This window comes from Galendromus occidentalis, unplaced genomic scaffold, assembly GCF_000255335.2.
Source record: "Galendromus occidentalis unplaced genomic scaffold, Mocc_1.1 scf7180000077530, whole genome shotgun sequence".
Classification (NCBI taxonomy): domain Eukaryota; kingdom Metazoa; phylum Arthropoda; class Arachnida; order Mesostigmata; family Phytoseiidae; genus Galendromus; species Galendromus occidentalis.
Genome location: NW_003805518.1, coordinates 1175898 through 1194823, shown reverse-complemented (window position 1 = coordinate 1194823; position 18926 = coordinate 1175898). Strand labels below are relative to the sequence as shown.

At 49.6% G+C, this 18926-nt stretch overlaps 1 protein-coding gene across 1 annotated transcript; it reads right to left on the bottom strand.

Moving 5' to 3' along the window:
* Nucleotides 1-16413: 16413 nt before the first annotated feature.
* On the bottom strand, nucleotides 16414-18079 carry LOC100904487 (uncharacterized). The gene is made up of 4 exons (XM_003748295.1): nucleotides 17869-18079; nucleotides 17445-17569; nucleotides 16996-17110; nucleotides 16414-16678 (listed from the first exon to the last, which is right to left on the bottom strand). The coding sequence occupies exons 2-4, from the start codon at nucleotides 17553-17555 to the stop codon at nucleotides 16482-16484; spliced, it is 423 nt and encodes a 140-aa protein (XP_003748343.1). The 5' UTR covers nucleotides 17556-17569; nucleotides 17869-18079; the 3' UTR covers nucleotides 16414-16481.
* Nucleotides 18080-18926: the final 847 nt, after the last annotated feature.

Here is an 18926-nt window from a genome sequence, read left to right as displayed (position 1 = left end):
AACGGAGGCGTGGCGTCATGGTTATATTGGACAGCGGCGAGATCGACAGAATAGCGAAGACCTCGTGGTCGATTGACCTAAGAGAGTGCGTATCACTTGTATACTTCTCGCCTTTACCGCAATAGCGATGACGAGGGGTGGTATCAACGTGGGCACCATTCTTCTCCTTGGATTCCGATTCGATTATATTAAACCAATCCGATATTGCAAACATTTGAAACTTGCGATCTTCGGGAGGAATGTTCCCCGATAGATCCAAATGTCAGAGCCGACGATTACGAGAACAATTATTATCATAAAACCATGTGTGGCTCCAGCTCTGGAGTCTTCGGGGGGAATCTTCCTGAAATCTAGGCGGGCTGAAGGAGCGTTCTCGCCGGATCGACAGAGGACATCAGCCCGAAAACCGCATGACGGATTTATCCATTTTCGTACCGGTACTCAGGTATCCCCCTAATTGGAGTGGCGGTTCGCCTGCCTAATGGCAAGATTTCCACAGTTGCCTATTCGCATTCATACGCTTGCAGACTACGCAGGCATTCCAATCGGTCATTATCCGTAGCTAAACACTTACGCGGATCCATCTACGGAATGTACGGAGCCAACGCTCCCATTATATTCTTCCCGTTTAGGGAAGAGCTGACGATAAGATAAACTTCTCGCGCTACAAGTTGGGCCAGCTGGTATCTGGAAGTCATATCTCGAATGGGTTTTTGTGCGACTTCGTATCGGTCTTTGTGCTCCTCGTACATAGAATGAGAGCTAGCCCGGTCGTGTGCACAGCCGTAGGATCATCACGATGACGACCGCGATGATGACGAGGAGATTATTTCGAAACTGCGACAACAGTCCCTCTGCGGAGAGACGATATCCTCCCGCTTAATCGAGGGGAGTGAGGGGCAGGGCCGCGGTGGAATTAAATTCAACAATGGTTTCCGTCCATCCCTGATGCGGCAGTATCCTCAATGGACTGACGGTCTCCGGCCGGTAGACCGACAGGCAACTGTTTAGGAGCCCCGGGTCTTGAACGCATTTGTTTAGCTCGGAGGTGAACTAATAGACGTGGGGGTCATCCCGTCGGTCTTCTCTCCCTTCCATTCATTCAGGTGGACGGAGAACAAAACCGATCCTACCATCCCTCGTCGACGGCAGTCGCGATAACTTGTCTTGATGATGAATTGCGAGGATCGTTGTATGTCCGGGCGCGAGCTCATCGTCTCTGCCGAATTCGGTCCGTTCGGGACCGATGGATCAGCAGAGCTCGAATAGTGAGACTCTCAAATATATGCGAAGATCGCTACGGAGATTTTGTTGGGAGAGACCGTTCGGCAAGTCGGCTCATTTCAGAGTTTGAAGTCGGGTCCCGCCAGCACGGAAGATCTCTCGTCGGATTTCTCGGGGAAATCCAGCGTTGCTCGAGAAGCACGCCGAGGAGGTGGAAGAAGTGGCTGGCTCAAAAATGGATCCCCTTATCAAGCGTAAGCTGATGCAATTCTCCTTATTTCCGAAAAAATTCCCGACTCTCCCCGCTCTCCACTCGGCGTTCGTTGAATCGCCAAACAAGTTGACTCGGGACTAAGAACTCTAGAGAATGAACGTATTTGTTCGTTTGTACTAGATTGCTGCTGTCGCGTACTTTATCATACGATAAACCCGCCTTGCGCACACAAGTAGTGGCGGCAATCAGACGGCAACAAAAGCATCATCGTCTTACGTCAGGCGAGCGCAGCCGCATACGCTGAAAGCTATTGTGTCGTTCGTCCACCTAAATCGCTCGTCCGGGGTGACGTTATGGGAACGTTCGGATTCATATTCGAAAGGAAATCCAAAGAGGGGGAAATAAAGGAGACCATTGGTGGGTTAAGGGAGCAATTGAATCCTCGAACAGACTTACATGCAGATCCGCGATTGGATCGATCTTCCGCTGGACGGATTGGTGTGTGATAGATGGATGGGGATCGATGAGACGGCCGCTCGGTCAGCGCATCTGAGAAAAGTCTAAACTTCGTCGATTCGACGGAATCCTTCCGAAAGTGTTCTTAAACAAGTCGTTCGTTTTCGTTGTCTAGTGCGGCGAGGTTCGCTCGCGCAGTCGCCGTTTGTTCGGTCGTCATGAGAGTTGGGCAAAATACTTTTACTTTTATTATGCGTTCTATATAACAAAATTCGCGAGAGCTCTCATGATCCAGTTGCGCCGATCATAAGCCTCCGATCCATGGTGGGATATCCGAATTCCAGCAGATGTTCCCCCTCCGATTTCCCTCCGATTTCCCCTCCGGATCTTCGTTGCAGCCCCGGCTAACTTTTCTCGCCCGCATCTTCCGGCGGGGAGGGATCTTCCGGAGGGAGAATCGCTCGTCACCCTGTAGCGCATCGAGAGGAATATTGAGGGTCCGGGTCCAGATACCGGGCTCATAAATAATCAAAAGCTTAGATATACGCCCAAGCCGCGGATTCGACGGAATCACGAGACAAGTTCGTTTGCTCACTCGCTTGGTCGACCTTTGTTCGAAGTCATTCATTCTCTCCGCGGAGCGTTGCTTGATTGGCTGCTCCGTGGCTCCGAAGCTAAAACAAATACTTCCTCATGGCGGGAGACGTTTCCAGCATCAGTTAACTTTTGCTATTTTCCCATGGCGTCCGCGTAACGCTCACAGTGTCATCGTCAAAAGATTCATCCTTACGGAGCAAGCCATCGGTCCAGTCATGGACCCCGCTGGTGGTGAGTCAGTGAGAACTCACCACCGCCACTGACAGCATCACTGGCTTTTCTCACCCCGTTTTCCAACTCTTGCCCCTCTTCCCATTCTTAGCCCACTCACTCACATAGTGAGTCGGAAGCTTCCGACACTGCAAATTGAGTTCAAACTTATTTCCATTATTGGTCCTTGTTCAAATGACTTCCCCTTCAACGGGACGTCGTCGTTCATTAGATTGCGGTTCTGAATTTCAAACCCAACCGGTCGCAGGCAGCTCGGAAGTCCGATGGGAATGGCGAATTCACCTTCTAAATAATTATTGCTGTTTCCTTCTGATAATGAAATTTTCATTGAGATTGACGAGTCCATGAGTTTCAACTGGAGTCGCTGCGCGCGAGCGGTGGCTAAGGGGGCGATTAATTGAGTCGAGTATCGGCTGTATCGCTTCCCTTCAATCAACGCTATCAAAATTCAAAACAGTTCAAAAAGGTCGCTCATCGAGTGATTATCGAGCTTTATTTCACTTGAGCTCTCCTCCCCTCATTTAATGTTCCCTCAACGAGTTTCGGGATCGCCTCGTCATGAGCGAGCGAATCGAGCCGTCGAAGCAAGATACGCGGGTGGAACTGCAGCGATCATAAAGGCAGCCCTATCTTCGAGTACGAGTTCGCATCCCTGAGCTCTAACAGAAACCCGAATTCTTCAGAATTGCTCGAACAACCACGGTATCTCGAGAAGTGATCGAAGTCTGTTGGGAGGAGAGCAGCAAAGAGCGGAACTTCAAGGCTCCGGCGACTCTGGGGAGCTTGACGTCACGAGCGTGGTCACCTTCGTGGAGTCGTCTCTTCGTCATCATGGGAAAGCCAACGGCTCTTCAGGAACTGCTGTTGGCTGTTGCTAATACACATACTATATTTGTTCGCCTTTTCTCGCTTGTTTTCACGGAATGTGATCCTCACGAGTGCTTATCTTGTTCCCATAACACGAACGGCGATGTCGACTTCACCGCGGCGGTCATTAGGATTCGCTGTTATTAAGACAACGAAATAATAATTTCGGGTCGAGCTTCATGTCGCATGAGGGGATCTAGAATTATTTCAACGCAGCGGACCACGACATCAAGATTTTCGAAAGATTGTCGGAGAATGCTCAAGGTAAATTTTCTCGGTACAACTGATCCCGGGGAACATTTCGGCCTGGAGTCTCTCGGTGAGATCGAGGGTCTGTTCGTTGAAGGAAATCTGATCACTGATGACATGAATGATATCCTTACGTCATTGAGATGAGGGCCTCGAGCAATTGAGGAGAAACGATCGTGCTCCGGAGTGGCGGAACTCAGTATGGGAATGAAAGCGAGGCCCGTGCAGTCATTTCATCAATTGCTCAGATCGAATTCGCGCCGCTCCATGGAAGCCGCGTTACGTCCGAAAGGGCAAACATCCGCCTGCAACGGAGCGTCGTCGTTGGACACGGTGAAGTCCACCACAAAGTCAGGGACGCGTTATTCCATTCATTAGGCTGGGATTGAATTCTCTGAAATGCACCGTAGATCGTGATTCACGAATCATACTGTTCGCCTCAAGCAACGCTAACGATGCCGTCAAAGGAAACAAGAACGCGCGGTAGGTCGTAACCTGCGCCGAACATTGTCTATCTGACCTTCGCTGAGTGATTGATTGATCGATTGATTAATCGATCATTTCATTGGAGTCTATCACGGACGAGATTGCTCCAAATTGAGCAATTATGACCACGGTATCGGAAATGGCTCGCGCAGATAGAACTTAAGAACTGAGCGCTTGATGACTGTCCTGACGACACTGCGGTTCGTCAAACGACGGACTAATGAAAAGGGATACAAACAACTGGGTTTGGGGCTGAAAGGGAAAACCGAAAACCGGAACCTTCGAGGCAAACGAAAAACTCGCAGAAATACTCAGGCGCATCGATTCATGCTTCTCTAATGGATCATCGATTCTCAGTAACAACAAACGCTCTGAAGTTCACTGCTGGGATCCGACGAAAATCGCTGCATGGAAAACGGCAGAACGACAACAGTCATGACATCGGCTGGAATCACGGTTCGACGCTGAAAAGTCAACATCTTACACAAAACGCTTCGAGGTATTCTCTTCATTTACCTAAAGCAGTTCCGAAAAGTCGTGGAGCGGAAGAGAGGAAACAAGGGAGTGGTCATGTCATGCTGCCATCATCGCTTCCCCGTTTCTTCTATTTTTCATTTACGTAAGTTCTTAGTTCTTTCGATCCTCTTGCATTTGGCGGACAATCGAGAACCTGATAAGTTTCTTTCATCTTCCATCTAGAATACATTGTAATGGTAGCGGAGAAAAGGAAGATAAGTCATAAGTCCATGTCGATCGGTCCACAGTTAGGGCAGGAGAAAAGAACGGAGCGCTCGAGTTTCCGTGGCTCCACGGGATCCACTCCAATCCAGTCTATTTCTTCTCAGCTTTCGTTACGTCAGTTTGAATTTTTCGGTAATTGACCGAGACTAGAAGATGAAAGAAAGTAAAACGAAAGTCTAATGGACGATGATGTTCCGGTGCATGAATCGTGCCCGTCCCAAAGAAGACAAGGATGGAGTCGAAGGAGGGCTTGTTCAGCATAAATGATCGGACTAGATATTTCCTACGATCTCCCGCTACAACGATTGACGACAAGAAAGAAAGATCGCAGTCGGAAGCGTAGCTCCGACAGTTGCATTCTTGTCTACCTTCATTGGAAAACAGGGGAATTCATCGTCTCGAGCGGCGATTGAGGCTGCGAACTCATTGGCCGGGGCCAGAGTTTCATCTCTCGGTCCCGCCCTTCTTCCTCTCCATCACCATTGTGGACGTCGGCGGAATGACGATTGCGACGATGGAGGCCGAACGTGAAGGCTCCGAATCGAGCCTACTTCCTGCCGATCCCGAAACATCGAGTGTCGACGACGCGACGTTCGGTTTCGCGAATCTGTCACGGGAACCCTTCTGCAAGCAGTGTTCAGAGCAAGGCAGGAAATGGCTGGATCGGATACATGTAGAGATGGGGAATGTGGAAGTCAGCGTAGAGCTTCCTTATCTTATTGCTAGCAGCTTTGAGCCTCGAGTCACGGTCGCAGACTGTTTAGTCGCAATTCTACGTGTTTCCATCAGAACACGTTCTCTTAATTCGATAACGAGCGTCACGAGCGCCTAATTATAAAAAAGCCATGAATAGCCGCGGCAGCGTTATCATCTCAATTTGTACTACCTCCCTGCACGATGACAGTCGCTTCTTCCTCCATTCACGCGAGCCGTCTCATCGGGATAGGTACCTACATGTGTACGGCACACCTTTAGTAGAATCATCAAAGAATCCTGGGAAAAACAAGATATGAAAGTTTGTCTAGATATTGAAGATTTTGCGATCGGAGAGAGGTATGCCGCTGTAAAAAAAGCCATGAAACGGGAGTTTCAGTTTAGACTGAAGAATGTTTCGTTGCAAAAAACGTCCCAAGAATGGAATATTTAAGGTGGCATCGTCGGCTACGAGTGACGCAATCGCAATCGTTACCGGATGAATTGCTTTACAGCTTTCGAATGCGAATCACATGACACCGGAGACTCACGTTCAATTTCGGACAAAATCCGTCGAAGTGAAGCTCATTATAGCTTTATCTCACCTTATCGTACGAAGGCGCGTGACTCCCACTGTTGGCATGAAATACTTCGTTTGTGACCTCAATTGTCCCCGAACCGATTCATCCGATGAGAGATCTCTCTGTCCGGAAAGAATCAAAAACCGCGGCGAAAAGAGAGTTCACAACGATTTCTCGGAAACAATGAACGAAGATAAAATAAAAATCCACTCCAGAGCACGAGTTTCCGTGAGACTGATCCATCGCGTTTCACGAGGGAAGAAGTGCTCTCCTTGGAATTGAGGGATCTTAAGGCTTTCATCGAAGAATGACCGAAACGAAACCTAAGATCACAACGTGAACCAGATGGCTCTGAACGGCTTGACTAGCCATCAGAATTGCGGCCGCGGTGGTCAGGGGTCATTCGTGAGCTTTCCTGACCTGCAGCCATTAGATAATCCGAGATAATTCGTTATATAACAACGTAAACCGAAATCGAAAACGAGCCACGAACCACCTCAGACCAGCGAACAGGGGAGGAGAGAGAAGAAAATCACAAATGCATGACGGATTGCGCATTTAAAGTCATCGATCGGCGGTTTGTGTGTGAGCCGAACAGCTCCGTATGTATCCGTTGACCTGCTCTTTCGGTCGCGTCATCGGCGCCGTTACGATCTTTGATTTCTTCTTTGATCTCCTTCTTCGCTTTCTAAACAGTGGTGTGCGTCAGTTGGGCAATGGAAAATCTAGAAGTCTGGAAAACGCGAAAAGACGCCCTTGCCCAATCTACGCGTCGGACGTCCGCGAAGGGTACACCTCAAGGGGACAGAAATTAATCCTCATTCATTTGTCATCGTCCCGATCCGGATTATTCGGATGGAAGATCGTCCCCGGCAAAGATTTGCTCCCATCGTGTCGAAAATGCCGCTACCTGTATTCGCACCAGGCTGCAGTTCCTTTCTTCGCCCTGATGGGTTTCTCAATCCGACGATTCTGCTGGACGTAGCCGATTTCTAGCCGTTACCACCGGCGTCCTCAGGAGCTGAGACCATCTCTGATCTTCAGGACAGACTCTAGAGATAAGAGCATGGTCACTGCTCGAAAAAGGCGGAACATATATGCACGACCAAAAGGATTCGATTCATCTCATCCCTTCACTCGGCCCTGTCGTGAAGGAACGGAGCGATCCCATGTCGACTCCCAATCACAATGAATCGATGAATTTTCCCCCATGGAATCAACTGATCATTCCCATTATCGGCATGAATTTCCAGCGTATCAGAGGAACCCTCGAGAGGAGTTCGCGGTCAGTGACTCGATCAAGCACTCGCTTATTCATACGGAGTCCGCTCGCAGGTTACGGCGCAGAACCTATCCCGGTAAACCCCCGGCGTCATTTCGTATAACTTGTCAGTGAATAAGATATGATCCATGGTAAATGTTTCTACGGCATGGGTGCCGTGTACGGTGTTGTTCCAATCGAAGTTTCGCATCGAATTGATCGATATGTCCACCGCTACTCGACTCTGCAAATAGAACAACGGACAGTTGATGCAAGCGGAGAGGCGAAAATTTAATGCGGTCCATTTTAATCAGAGCGAGCCAGGAATGAACAACTTCCTTTTCATGCGAATCAGCACACCACGCGGATAGGCAACGAGAAGAGGCTGCGGAATCATCTTCCGATGCGAAAATCAAAACGGACGTGCACCGATCGATCCACTTATTCATCAATTCTTCGAGGTACTTGCTCATCGAAAAGACCGTTCGGCCATATGCGGACCCTTTCATTGACCCGTCGATTCCTGCTTTCGGTTTTCCTTTTGTTATTGTTTAACGTAACGTCTTCCACGCTTCCGAATGGTCTTCCGAATGGCTGAATGCGCGTACGCACCGTAGGACAAACTTATCGGAACACAGGTTCGGAGGCAATGAAATTTCACGCGCGCTCCAGGCCTTCGGTTCCAAGCTGCCGTCAACATCTACGAACCCTGTTGTTGTTGCTGCCGCCACCGCCGCGGCTCATCATCGCGAGCCCCAAGAGCGTGGCGGCGTTTGTAAAAGCTTCTAGACGACCACGTACAACGATAACGTTGACGTCGATAGACACGAGTTTAATGGAATAACAAGCATCGCGACAGATGCAATAAGAGTTGGCGATGACCACAACAAAATCGACGCTATGATACAAAGACGACGTGAATCGTCGGCTGGACGAGCCCTCGCTTTCGCAAAAAAATCGTCGACCCTCGGAGCCACGAACGCGGTAGGACGTTGTAGATTCGTCTGTTGGATCGACACCCGGACCAATAGTCGCTGGATGTATCCACCTAGACAGGCGAACCGAGAACGATTATCGATTTTAATTCATCCAAGTTGAAGAAGGGGCGGTCCGAAGAACGAGACGAAGATGAAAGGAAGCTGAGAATATTTCCATTGCCTCGTATCTTCAGGCGCATCGAGAATCGTCCTGATTTCCCGCGCCCGCTACTCGACGCTGCCGCCAGTGTCTGCATTCGCCGCTCGGTTCCGTTGTCGGAGGCTTCATGGTCGTCGTCGACGGAAGACACCGTCTTGTTGCTTCCGTTGTTGTTATTGTTGACGTAACGATGATGTCGATGATGTTTATGCCGGTCTCGTGACTGCAACAGCTCTATTTGTAAAATATCCTCTCAGGACTAACTGAGTTGAGGGGAAGGGGGGCAGGGGGCTGCTTTTGGGCTGCCCAGAGCTTTTTTCACGATTTTGACCGCGAGCATGAGTTTTTGCCGTTTGTCCTACTCGCCGACGATGCGTTGAACGCTTCATTGAGTATCGAAACCGTTAATATTGACCGCTTCTTTCACTTTCTGGCCGTGCGTTATTTCCCCATCTTGATTCTTCTGCGGTGTCAGCTTTCGCTTGTCCAAGGACCGTCCATAATGGCACGCCGGGCCGTGGCGTTTCGCATTGAGTAATTTCACACTTGTACACATTCATTCGTAACACTCAATTCCGTCTCAACGGTCCTGAACTTTTACTGCTTCCCGCTGGTCCAACAAACGTTTTCTGTTGGACCGTCTGAGAAAAGACGGTACTTCTGTCGCAACTATTAGCCGTACTGCTCCTGATTCCGCAACTGTTTGCATTGACAGTGCGCGCGATCCGTGAAATTAGCGGTCGTAATGACGTTAGCCTGCGCTGAGCCGCGGTCCTAGACGATGAATTTCTGCAGAAAATGGTGGCGGCGGCCGGAAAAGAAAGGGAATATGGGTACGACGACGGGGCTTCCACGGCGCGTCACCAGGGGAAACGATGCGAGGCAAGGAACGACACAGAGTCACAGACAGAACCTCAAGACGCGACCCGACAATCGTTTGGTAAGAGTGCTTGGTACGGCGACGAATTCCACTTGAAGTGCTGCCGCGACCACCGTCCCCGGAAAGGAGAAGAATACGTTTGTGTAATCTTTCGCTGGTCCGACAGTCTGTCTATCTGTCCATCCACCCATCAGTCAGTCAGTCCCCAGTCGCCTCCACGAATTCTGCGGTAGCGATCGCTGATCCCGCTGGAAGAGAGCTGATGTCGCACAAGTTCTCCAACGAAAGCCGCAACTATCAGTGAAGTAGCGTCCACACAATGACACGACGAAATCGAAAGCGAATGTATTGAGAAGGAGTATTGAGTTGTCGGCGCAAGGCTGACGCTCGGGCGGCCGTGTCCAATCGGCGGGAGCCGCTCTCCGATACGGAATCAAGTCAGAGGCGGGCGGGGTCAGTCCGGCGCTTGATTTGTCAAACTGATTCGCATCGAGTAATAAGTGAGAAAAAGCGGAGCTTGTCCCAGCGTCGATCACCTGATACAAATCAGAAATCACTTAGCGGCTCAAGTCACCTCCATCAGATCGCAGCCGGCAATAATCCGCGGGAACCGAGAATTCTTTCCACGCCCCGACACCTTCTCCGGATGAATGTAGGAATGAGCTCTCCAGGTCACGGCCGACCTCACTTCTCATCGAAGTTCGGAGCCGATTCATTTCAAAAGGAGGAGACGAGAAGCCGATCAGGAGCCCTGGTTGTACACATACTGAATTCTTTGGAATAGAAAAAGAGAAACTTACTTCGTACCACTGCTTTTTCAAGATCAGAGAATGACCAAAGTCCAGTGATGCCGCGTATGCTATCCGGATTTCAAGTAAGGTTTGGTTCGATTGAAATTGCTCCGCTCGGCGTATTCGACGGACAGCCCGTTAGAAATGTTCCGGGACACTGAATAAAAGTTTAAATCGGGATCTCAGGTTCACAACAATATTCATTGAGCCGTTGCACTGCGTCGCTTTGTGGTCGCGCTGGAGCCGGTCCCGTGCTCCATCGGAGTCAATTTTCATCAGACTTTAATGCTCAAGAGCAAAGGTTGTGAAAACCGTGAAAACTGTCCGCGTTTGTATTTGCGCTTGTAAAAGTCTGTTAGCAAACAGAAAGCAAGGAGCATATTTGTTCGTTGCTGTTTCGCTACCGCTGTTCCGCCATTATTGACTGATTGACTGGGCGACTGACTGGTCGGCCAGCCGTTCAGCCCGCTTGCTGTCTCCCGTATTGACGGAGGGTCTCCTGTAAGAACGCTGTGAAGCACCGAAAAGAGAAAACATCGCTCTCCGGAGCCGCCAATGGCACTGAGATCTGAAATGTTTATTTTTTCTTCTTTTACGCAATCATAGTTTACTGATGCACGAGGTCGAGACGTTCGTCCCTGTAGGCTTCTGGGCCCGACCTTCCGTTTGATCCTCGACCACTGCCCCCGTCTCGCCTCCTGACGTCCTGTAGGCGACTCAACGTTTCACCACGTCCAGCGAGTCGCCAGCCGCAGAACCATCGGGAAGTTTTGTATGTTCACCAAATTGATTCTCTTATTTACGAGCAGTGAAATTTTTACCACTCCGGTGAGGAATTCCGTCTCTATCGTTTCGACGAGCCATGCCTTCGCGAATAGATCGCGCTTTGTCGTCGATAACCGCCAACGTCGCGACGTACTTAAGGCTATTGCGATAACTGTTTGTATTGATATCATAGAATTGCCCCGATCGTTGCCTCCCGTCAACGAGCGTGAGAGAACGGAAAACTACGTGTTTGGTTGATATTCGAAGCAGAAACTGCGCCGCTACTCTGTTTCTGTCATTTCGGCTTCTGTCCATTCGGACGTATATTATTCGACACGAGATGCCGGTAATGAGCTGTAATGGTCGGTTCGGCGGAGACGTGATGCCCCACGTAGCAAGTTCATGTTTTCCTCGCAGTCTGTTCCTTTGACACAAGCAGCTAGAAGGGAATGTGTCAGGGTTTAATCACCATGCTCATCGTCAGCGTGACTCTTCTTTACAGTCCAAGATCTCATCCCTCATTCCGCTCCATTCCCATTATTTGCAGGACGTTTTATTCCGTCCGGAACCCTGAGACCCCTCAAGCAACAGCGGGCACTGGACTGGTCATTGGATTCAGGATCCGCAGGTTTCCTGTGAAGCGTACCCCCGATGCCAGTTCTAGAGTGGGTTCGTTCGGGGACGATGCGGGTAGGACCCCCCGGAAGTTTCTTTGAGGAACTTGCTAAACGCTACAAACAAAGACTTATCCCCATGACGTTTTCTGAACCTTCGGTCGTAACACTGATTTACACAACTGAAGATTCCGTTTGTTGGGATGGCGGGTACAATCTTCTCTATCGGGGCTGCGATAGACGCATCATAAGCTGAAAGCTGAAGATAAGTTCCGTCGTCGCGGATAAGGCGGCATGAGAAGCTGCAAAAAGACTCCCATGGATAACTGGGTGCCGGAGAACTGCGGTGCCGCGATCGCTGACACCTTTATTTGATTGATGACGACTCGACGCAATCAGCTTCCCTTGGCCGTACCGGAGAGAAAAGTAAACATGCGTTATTCAACGCGAGGCATCCTGGCAGATCATTCATAGCCTCGCGGATAGATTTTCGCTGCCTTGATTGTCTCGAAGGGATCTCATCTGATTTCGATTTCTTCAACGCTGCTCACACCGGAGTGGCCTTCGAGCCTTTTGACACATGGGATATCGAATGAGCTTTTGTCGCCTCAGGTGATGATTCAATATTAGTAGTAGGTCCGATTCGCAGAAAAAAAACATCGTGGCGCGAAGGTCGCCGCGCTTGCTCCGTGCAAACGCCAGGGCAGAAAACTAAACTTCACGAAAGAGGGGGGGGGTAGGATTTTTCCAGAGATTGATGAAGGAAGAAAACGCTGTCAAGGTCGCAAAGTTTCTATTCCCATGTCAACCAGACCGCCTCTTTTCAAAGCTCCTTAGAGCAATTACTTCTGTAGTCCTTGGAGGCATTGAAAAGATGAATTCAAAAGAGATTTCACCGATGGAATATCAGCTGGAAACTATCGTATCACGATTCCTCGACGTGTGACCTTTATTTGAGGAAGGTGTTAAACCTCCTGACCGGACCCGAATGGGCAGCTCTCGCGCTGATTACGCGGAACGTCAGAATGACGAGCCGATGTTGCTTCTGTGACGCTGCCAGAATCTACCGGGCTCTAAATATAGTCTTGCTAAGATCACGAATTGAAACCTTTGTCAGAAAGCGGCGCCCGATCGGGAGTTTCTGGCACGCAATCGTCGACTTTCGTCAGTGAGCATAAGCCGACAGGGCGAGGCATGCTCTCCAATATCGTGAGCTGGATATTCGATATTCGTCGTGTATCGGGCAGAGGAATGTGACGAGCTGGGAGGAATGTTAACGTGGACCGGGAACTATTCACGAAGTATCAGGTAATTCTGTCACCGGAAATTCATATCTCCATCCCGACAATGATTGTAATTATTGCCCAGCAAGTACATACATCGTTACATGTATCGCCTGCTTGATTCGAATATCAGATTATAGGCTCTATTATACATATTCGTTTTAAATATTCAGAAGCACCTACAGCGGTCAGGGTTGCAGCCCCTACGAGTTGAAAGCATCGGTCGATCGGCTCGAAGAAAGACTAAAAAAAATCGAGTTCATCCGATCGAACTTCACCTTCCCGGGTGATTTGGATTTCGGTCCGTCGAACCACCAAAAACAGCGGTGCAAAAATGAAGAAAATAGGCTGTGGTTCTATAAGGTGACGTTCTTGCCTGCTCCACTCAAGCTTCGATTGGAATCTTCTGTTGGTTGACGATGGATTCGCTCAGTCTCAAGCTCGGAATAGATCGCTGCTTTCGGGGATACTATATGACTTGAATTCCGCTCCGAAAGATGGGGGATCCACTTCATCTCGCAAAAGGGAGAGCCGAGAGTATCACGCTTATCTCATCGCGGGATAGGGGGAAAGCCACACTCGTCAGTTCTTCAGTCAATGTAACTGTCGAGGAGCCCTTTCAGAATTAGCCAATGCCGACCGTCGATTTGGAATCGAGATCCCCTGCTTCAGCGGACTTTCCTTTCTCAGGCGACTTTGCATTCCGGGAAGGTTTTCCGGTCAGAGAATATTTCACAGTCTCGACCCCCTGACTCGCCTACCGAATACCCAAGTCGATGAACTTCCAGGTGTTACCCGAGGGATTGACCTGTTCGAATATCACATTTATTTTGCCGGAACCTCTCGGACGGGAAGCCGAAATTCAAGGCAGAGTAGTCCCCAGGAATCTGCGTTCTGGAACGGGGCTCGCAGAGCCGAGCTGTTGACAGAATACGCAGAGTCTGCGTCTCCAAAACTAGGTAATGTTCAAGTGTAAATAACCGAGTTGATGCTGACCCGCTCGCCGGCTCTCCCTTCTCACTGCCCCGACGACGATTCGTACATTGCTTCGTTAGTTCGTCTGACCGTTTTGTCTCGCGGGCGTTAGGTCGGCCATTCCTTCGTTCGTTCGTTCGTTCGTTCGTTCGTTCGGTCGGTCAACGTGAGAGCCATTAGCACCGTAATGTGAGACGCGAAGCGTAAACGTCCCCGAGTGAGACGTCGTCGAGACACGCTCTGTGCAGAGGTTGTTCAACAGTTCGCTCGCTTCCCTCCGCGAGTTTGAGTAGGCGCTGCGAACTTTCTACGGTACGCCATGATTGAGAAATCCCGATACTCTACTCGGTATCGATGACGATTCGAGAGCAGAACAGAAAAAGAGGAAGCGGGAATATTAGAAGATGGGGACGACAACCGATTGGAGGACGACGACGACGAGAAGACTCGTTGGGTCAATGGAACAGACAGCACACGGGACGGCGGGCTCGCTCGTCCGCCCGCCCGCCGGCTCGATGAGTGGGAGCTAATCTTGTTACGAGGATTAAGATGTTTGCCTTCTAATTATCGCAGTTATTAACGGCACGACGACGGCAATGAGGAGAACGTTTCTTTCCCTTGACGATCTAGTTTATCCCGATCTTCGTCAGCCAGCCTAAAGAATGTCGGTTCGCCTGCTTGCCTGCGTGGTGCCTTATGTGCGAGGCCCTTCGATCCCTAGAGAACCAATCCGGAGAGGCCTCGGGAAAAATGCGCAAGGAAACGTTGTGTGTCCATTATTGTCATCACCACGCTTGCAATCCTGTGCTCTCCTCATATTCCGGGCGAGCAGGGAAGAAATAGAAAGAAGAAAATCTCAAGATAGCAGACGAATCTCTAAGTATGAATCTAGTAAGAAGTTATTGTCCGAGCTCCGCTAATATACTTCGAAGGATAGGGGTATTTTTTTCCTCGGCCCGGCTCCGGATCTGGCTCCGGGTTCCCTGTCCCATCACAAGGCACTCCGATGGACCGCAAGTCGTGCATAAGAGCAACAAGTGCGAATATATGTTTATCACATCGAACACTCTTCTTCGTTTCGGAGTTTCCAATGCTAATGGACTGACAGAATTGGGAGGGCGCCACCTTGTCATTCATCATGCCCGTTTATCAGCCGACAGAGTGGTGGCGTCAGCAGGGATAGCTCCGATCAGATGCGCTAGTTCTCCAGTATCTATCAATATCGACGACGGCTATAAATTTCGAATTTTTCCCGGCGGTTTGGATTTTTCGAAGATTTTCGAAGATTTCAGGCGATATATTCCTCTCACTCCACGCTTCTGGGCTCTGCATCACACGAACGAAACGACAATCTTTCCGTTTTGTAGCGGCCTAAAGCGACATCAAGATCATGGATTGTCAAAGTCTGATGGATCAGCTGCGTGTTGAGACTCCAACATTGAAATTCGCCCGACCACATGATACTGAATAGACAAGCGGGAACGAGAATGAGCTTTTCGTTTTGGATTGCGTATCCCCAATCGTACAGAATACCTCGATGGGTCCAGCTCCCAATCACTGACATCGTCTGTCACATGCGATTCTTTTCAAGAGCGTCCAGAAAGACGGTTCTCATCATTCAAGTCCTCGTTGGAAGTCCAATTGAAGTTCAGTGACGTTTCGGTCAAGATCTTCCATATAAGGACTTCGCTACATTTCCTTTTTGCCGGAACGGGAAAGTGAACGCCCCGGGGTATTTTTCTTATTCGTTTATCCATTACATGATTTGCCGCTGAGATTCCCAGAAGTCTCGTTGGGTTGATACATACAAGTTCATCTTCAGTCGCTGTCACACCAAGGGAGTTTGTTTACAATCATAAGGGCATCTCCCTCGGCGAGCCGAATAAGCGAACGAGCGTGAAGCTCGGTAAACTGGAATGATTGGGAAAGAGAGATCGGCACAAAGGGATCGGGAGTGCCCGAGAAAGAGGAAAGGCCCGCTCTGTGACGTACCCTCACAGTGTACGTGCATGGGCACTAAGACTCTCCTAATCGCCGCAATTGGAGATTTACCTGTGATCCCGGGCGACAATCCAGGATAAGGCCTCTGCTTCCGATATACGATCCGGGAGATGGGTTCGCTCGTGGGACAACTCCGATATAGCGAGCACTTCTCAACGTTCCTTCGCAACGCCGCTCGCGGACACTTGACCGCAATACAGAAGTATAACCCTCAAGGAAACTTCCAGCACAGGAACGTATTAGTGCCGAATCGCCGTAAATGATCGATACTGTCCCCGGAATCTGGAAGAATTGAGATTCACAGAGAGATGAAGAAAGCAGAACCTGCATCACAAAGCCCGCCTAGGGAAACAATTTATTCCGTTGAGAAAACTGAGTCTTTCCGCGAGCGAGTAGGTATATTTTTCTTCAGGAACCGGGAGCGATGGGTATTTTTTACAGGTATGCAGTGAAACTAGGCAGACACAGGTCGATGTGGTATGTCAGCGGGAATTCGGGATGATCTATGAATCTATCGCTGAAGACCAGTTTCACATAGTCTTTTCTCAGGAAGATGTCATATTGGGAATCGTTGGTGATTTTGACCAAGTATTCCACGCCGCTTGAAACTATTCTGAAGCATTGCTGGGACCCTGGAACAGAGAGCAAGATCACGTGAGCGAGCCTCATCCAGGAAAATTCGCGGATTCGACATCGCGGTCTGGATTATCTGTTGCTTCTCGCTAGCGTAGCTCATAGCTGTGCTGAGTCGGAACTACATCTAACAGAGAAAATGGCTCGCCAGCGTAGTGACACCATGAAGTTAGGGTTCCTGAGCGCAGTTAATTACTTCGATTGGTTTCGTCCAGATCGGGATTCCCGGCGATTTGATGCTCGTAAGAAGTCACGTGTAACGAATGAAAACTGAGCATAAGTAGATAATTCCTGTCAATAGTCTTGGAATAAGTACCGTCTGGAGTCGTAAAATCCTCGGAGCATGCGGGCAGCCAGGAACAGTCGAAACCTTTCCCAAGTGCCCGACTGCGCAGATTGAGTATTTTGACGCTACAGTCTTCCGATGCGTACTGTAAGATCTCGATTTCTGTGACCAATGGCATGGTAATAATTGATCATTCTATGGTCAACTAATGGAAGGGGAACTCGGACATGGCGGGGTTCATTTCAGCATGGAATGGGCCTGCTCAAGTCTGTGGATCCCTCTTGCTAGCATTCAGGTAAGTCGGAAAGTTTCGTGAGCCGTCCAGTCGGCTCCGGTCTCAGATGATACCATGATCGAAGACAGCCGATAACCTAAATGTTAGTGAGCGATTCATCTGACAGTTAGCGCTCCGAAAGCCAACAGAAGTATTCCTTCTTTCATCGCTAAATGCGATTTTTCTCTTCTTCGTCTTCCTATACCTGGTTGATGGCATCGCATTTGATGACATTATCCGATTCCCAACGTAGCGCTGAACACTGGCCGAAGATCCAGCTACAAATTAATGCCACATGAGCCCCCCTTACCGGCATCAAGAAAATGGCGGCTGAAATCAACACACTTTCTGTCGCTGACCTTTGCTGAATGTGAGATACCACCATCGGCATCAAATGAATCCGGGCGAATGTCCCTGGCTCAGCGAATTTATCGACGTTCTTTATTATCCGATTTATGTGTCCATAGCTGTTCCATTTTTCCCCAAAACTTATACGTGGCTCGAGCCGCCGATTACATCCGGCTCCGAATCTGAGCCGACTCATCAGCTCCTCGGCTCAGGTTCGAATTTTCGAGAGGAGTCGAAATGTCATCATCATAAATATAAACCATACACAACGCATCACTTACTACTCGACGAAGGAGCCGCTCACTAGTACGCCGCGTTCGGTAGGGACTCTTGTGAGTTGGCCTTCTTGACACCTCTCACGACAAGATACGATTCAGCTAGGTAGACAGAGCTCCTCTCCGGAATCTCGCGGATATTTCTGTCAACGATCACCCACGCAGTCAGTCACTCAGCGGAGTTGGCAGTTTGACACTCCTGAACAACACGACTGTCGACAAGTGGTGTGCCTCCAGAGACGGGCGTATAAATGAACTGAAGCGCGCTGCACGGAAAGTATTCCACACTCTGAAAGCAATACGCGCGAGGTCATAATCCAGTTCAATTTCTCTGAGCGCTCCCTCTCCACGAATAGTCAGTCTAAGCAGACGCGATGATGACACACTCTTCTAGGGTCCCTCGGAGGCACAATCTCTCAATCCATTGACTAGAACGCGAATCTGGAGTTCTGTCGTTGAGGAGTCGAAGTTTCCTCCCGAAAACTTCAAACAATGAGACTCCGGAAAGGCAGTTCGTCGCAATTCTCCGACTGTTCCACGACTCCCCTGACCGGAGTCTTAACGCTTTCCTTAAAATATTGGCTCCGCGCAAGAGTTCATGCCTACTCGACAGTATTGAAGGTTTGGGCTGAGTCGCCGAAGCTCAAGGAATTCCGTGAATATCGCGATCTGTCGAGTCGCGTCTGATAGCTCAGCGCAGCCTACTCGACCACGTGTATACCACACAAGGCAGCGCTGATGGCTGCGGAGTCATATTTCGGACACCGACTCTCCTCGACGCGTTCTGAGGTCAGCCTTGATCGAATAGAACATCGATCGGAAAGTCCCTGGCAAATATTGTAATTATCGGCTTATGATTGGCCTAGTCTGTCATTTCGACTGCCCCTGGATCGACGTCTCCAGCGGTCAAACTTCGCCGATGTTGTCTTCGATTGTAAGGTCGGCCGTCAGGCGAGTGAGACGAAGAAGGAATCATGGGAAACCATTGCTCTGAATATCATTCAACTACTAAATCGCATAATGTCCAAGCGATCATCAGTCCGAATGCGAAGCTCTCGCTATCA

Excerpts from the sequence above, each read along its gene's own strand:
- LOC100904487 (XM_003748295.1), bottom strand. The coding sequence starts at position 17,555 with ATGCCGGTAAGGGGGGCTCATGTGGCATTAATTTGTAGCTGGATCTTC. Across the intron at positions 17,111-17,444 it reads AATGCGATGCCATCAACCAG|TACGCATCGGAAGACTGTAG; the intron begins GTATAGGAAGAC and ends GAGATCTTACAG. Across the intron at positions 16,679-16,995 it reads GGATTTTACGACTCCAGACG|GGTCCCAGCAATGCTTCAGA; the intron begins GTACTTATTCCA and ends TCTCTGTTCCAG.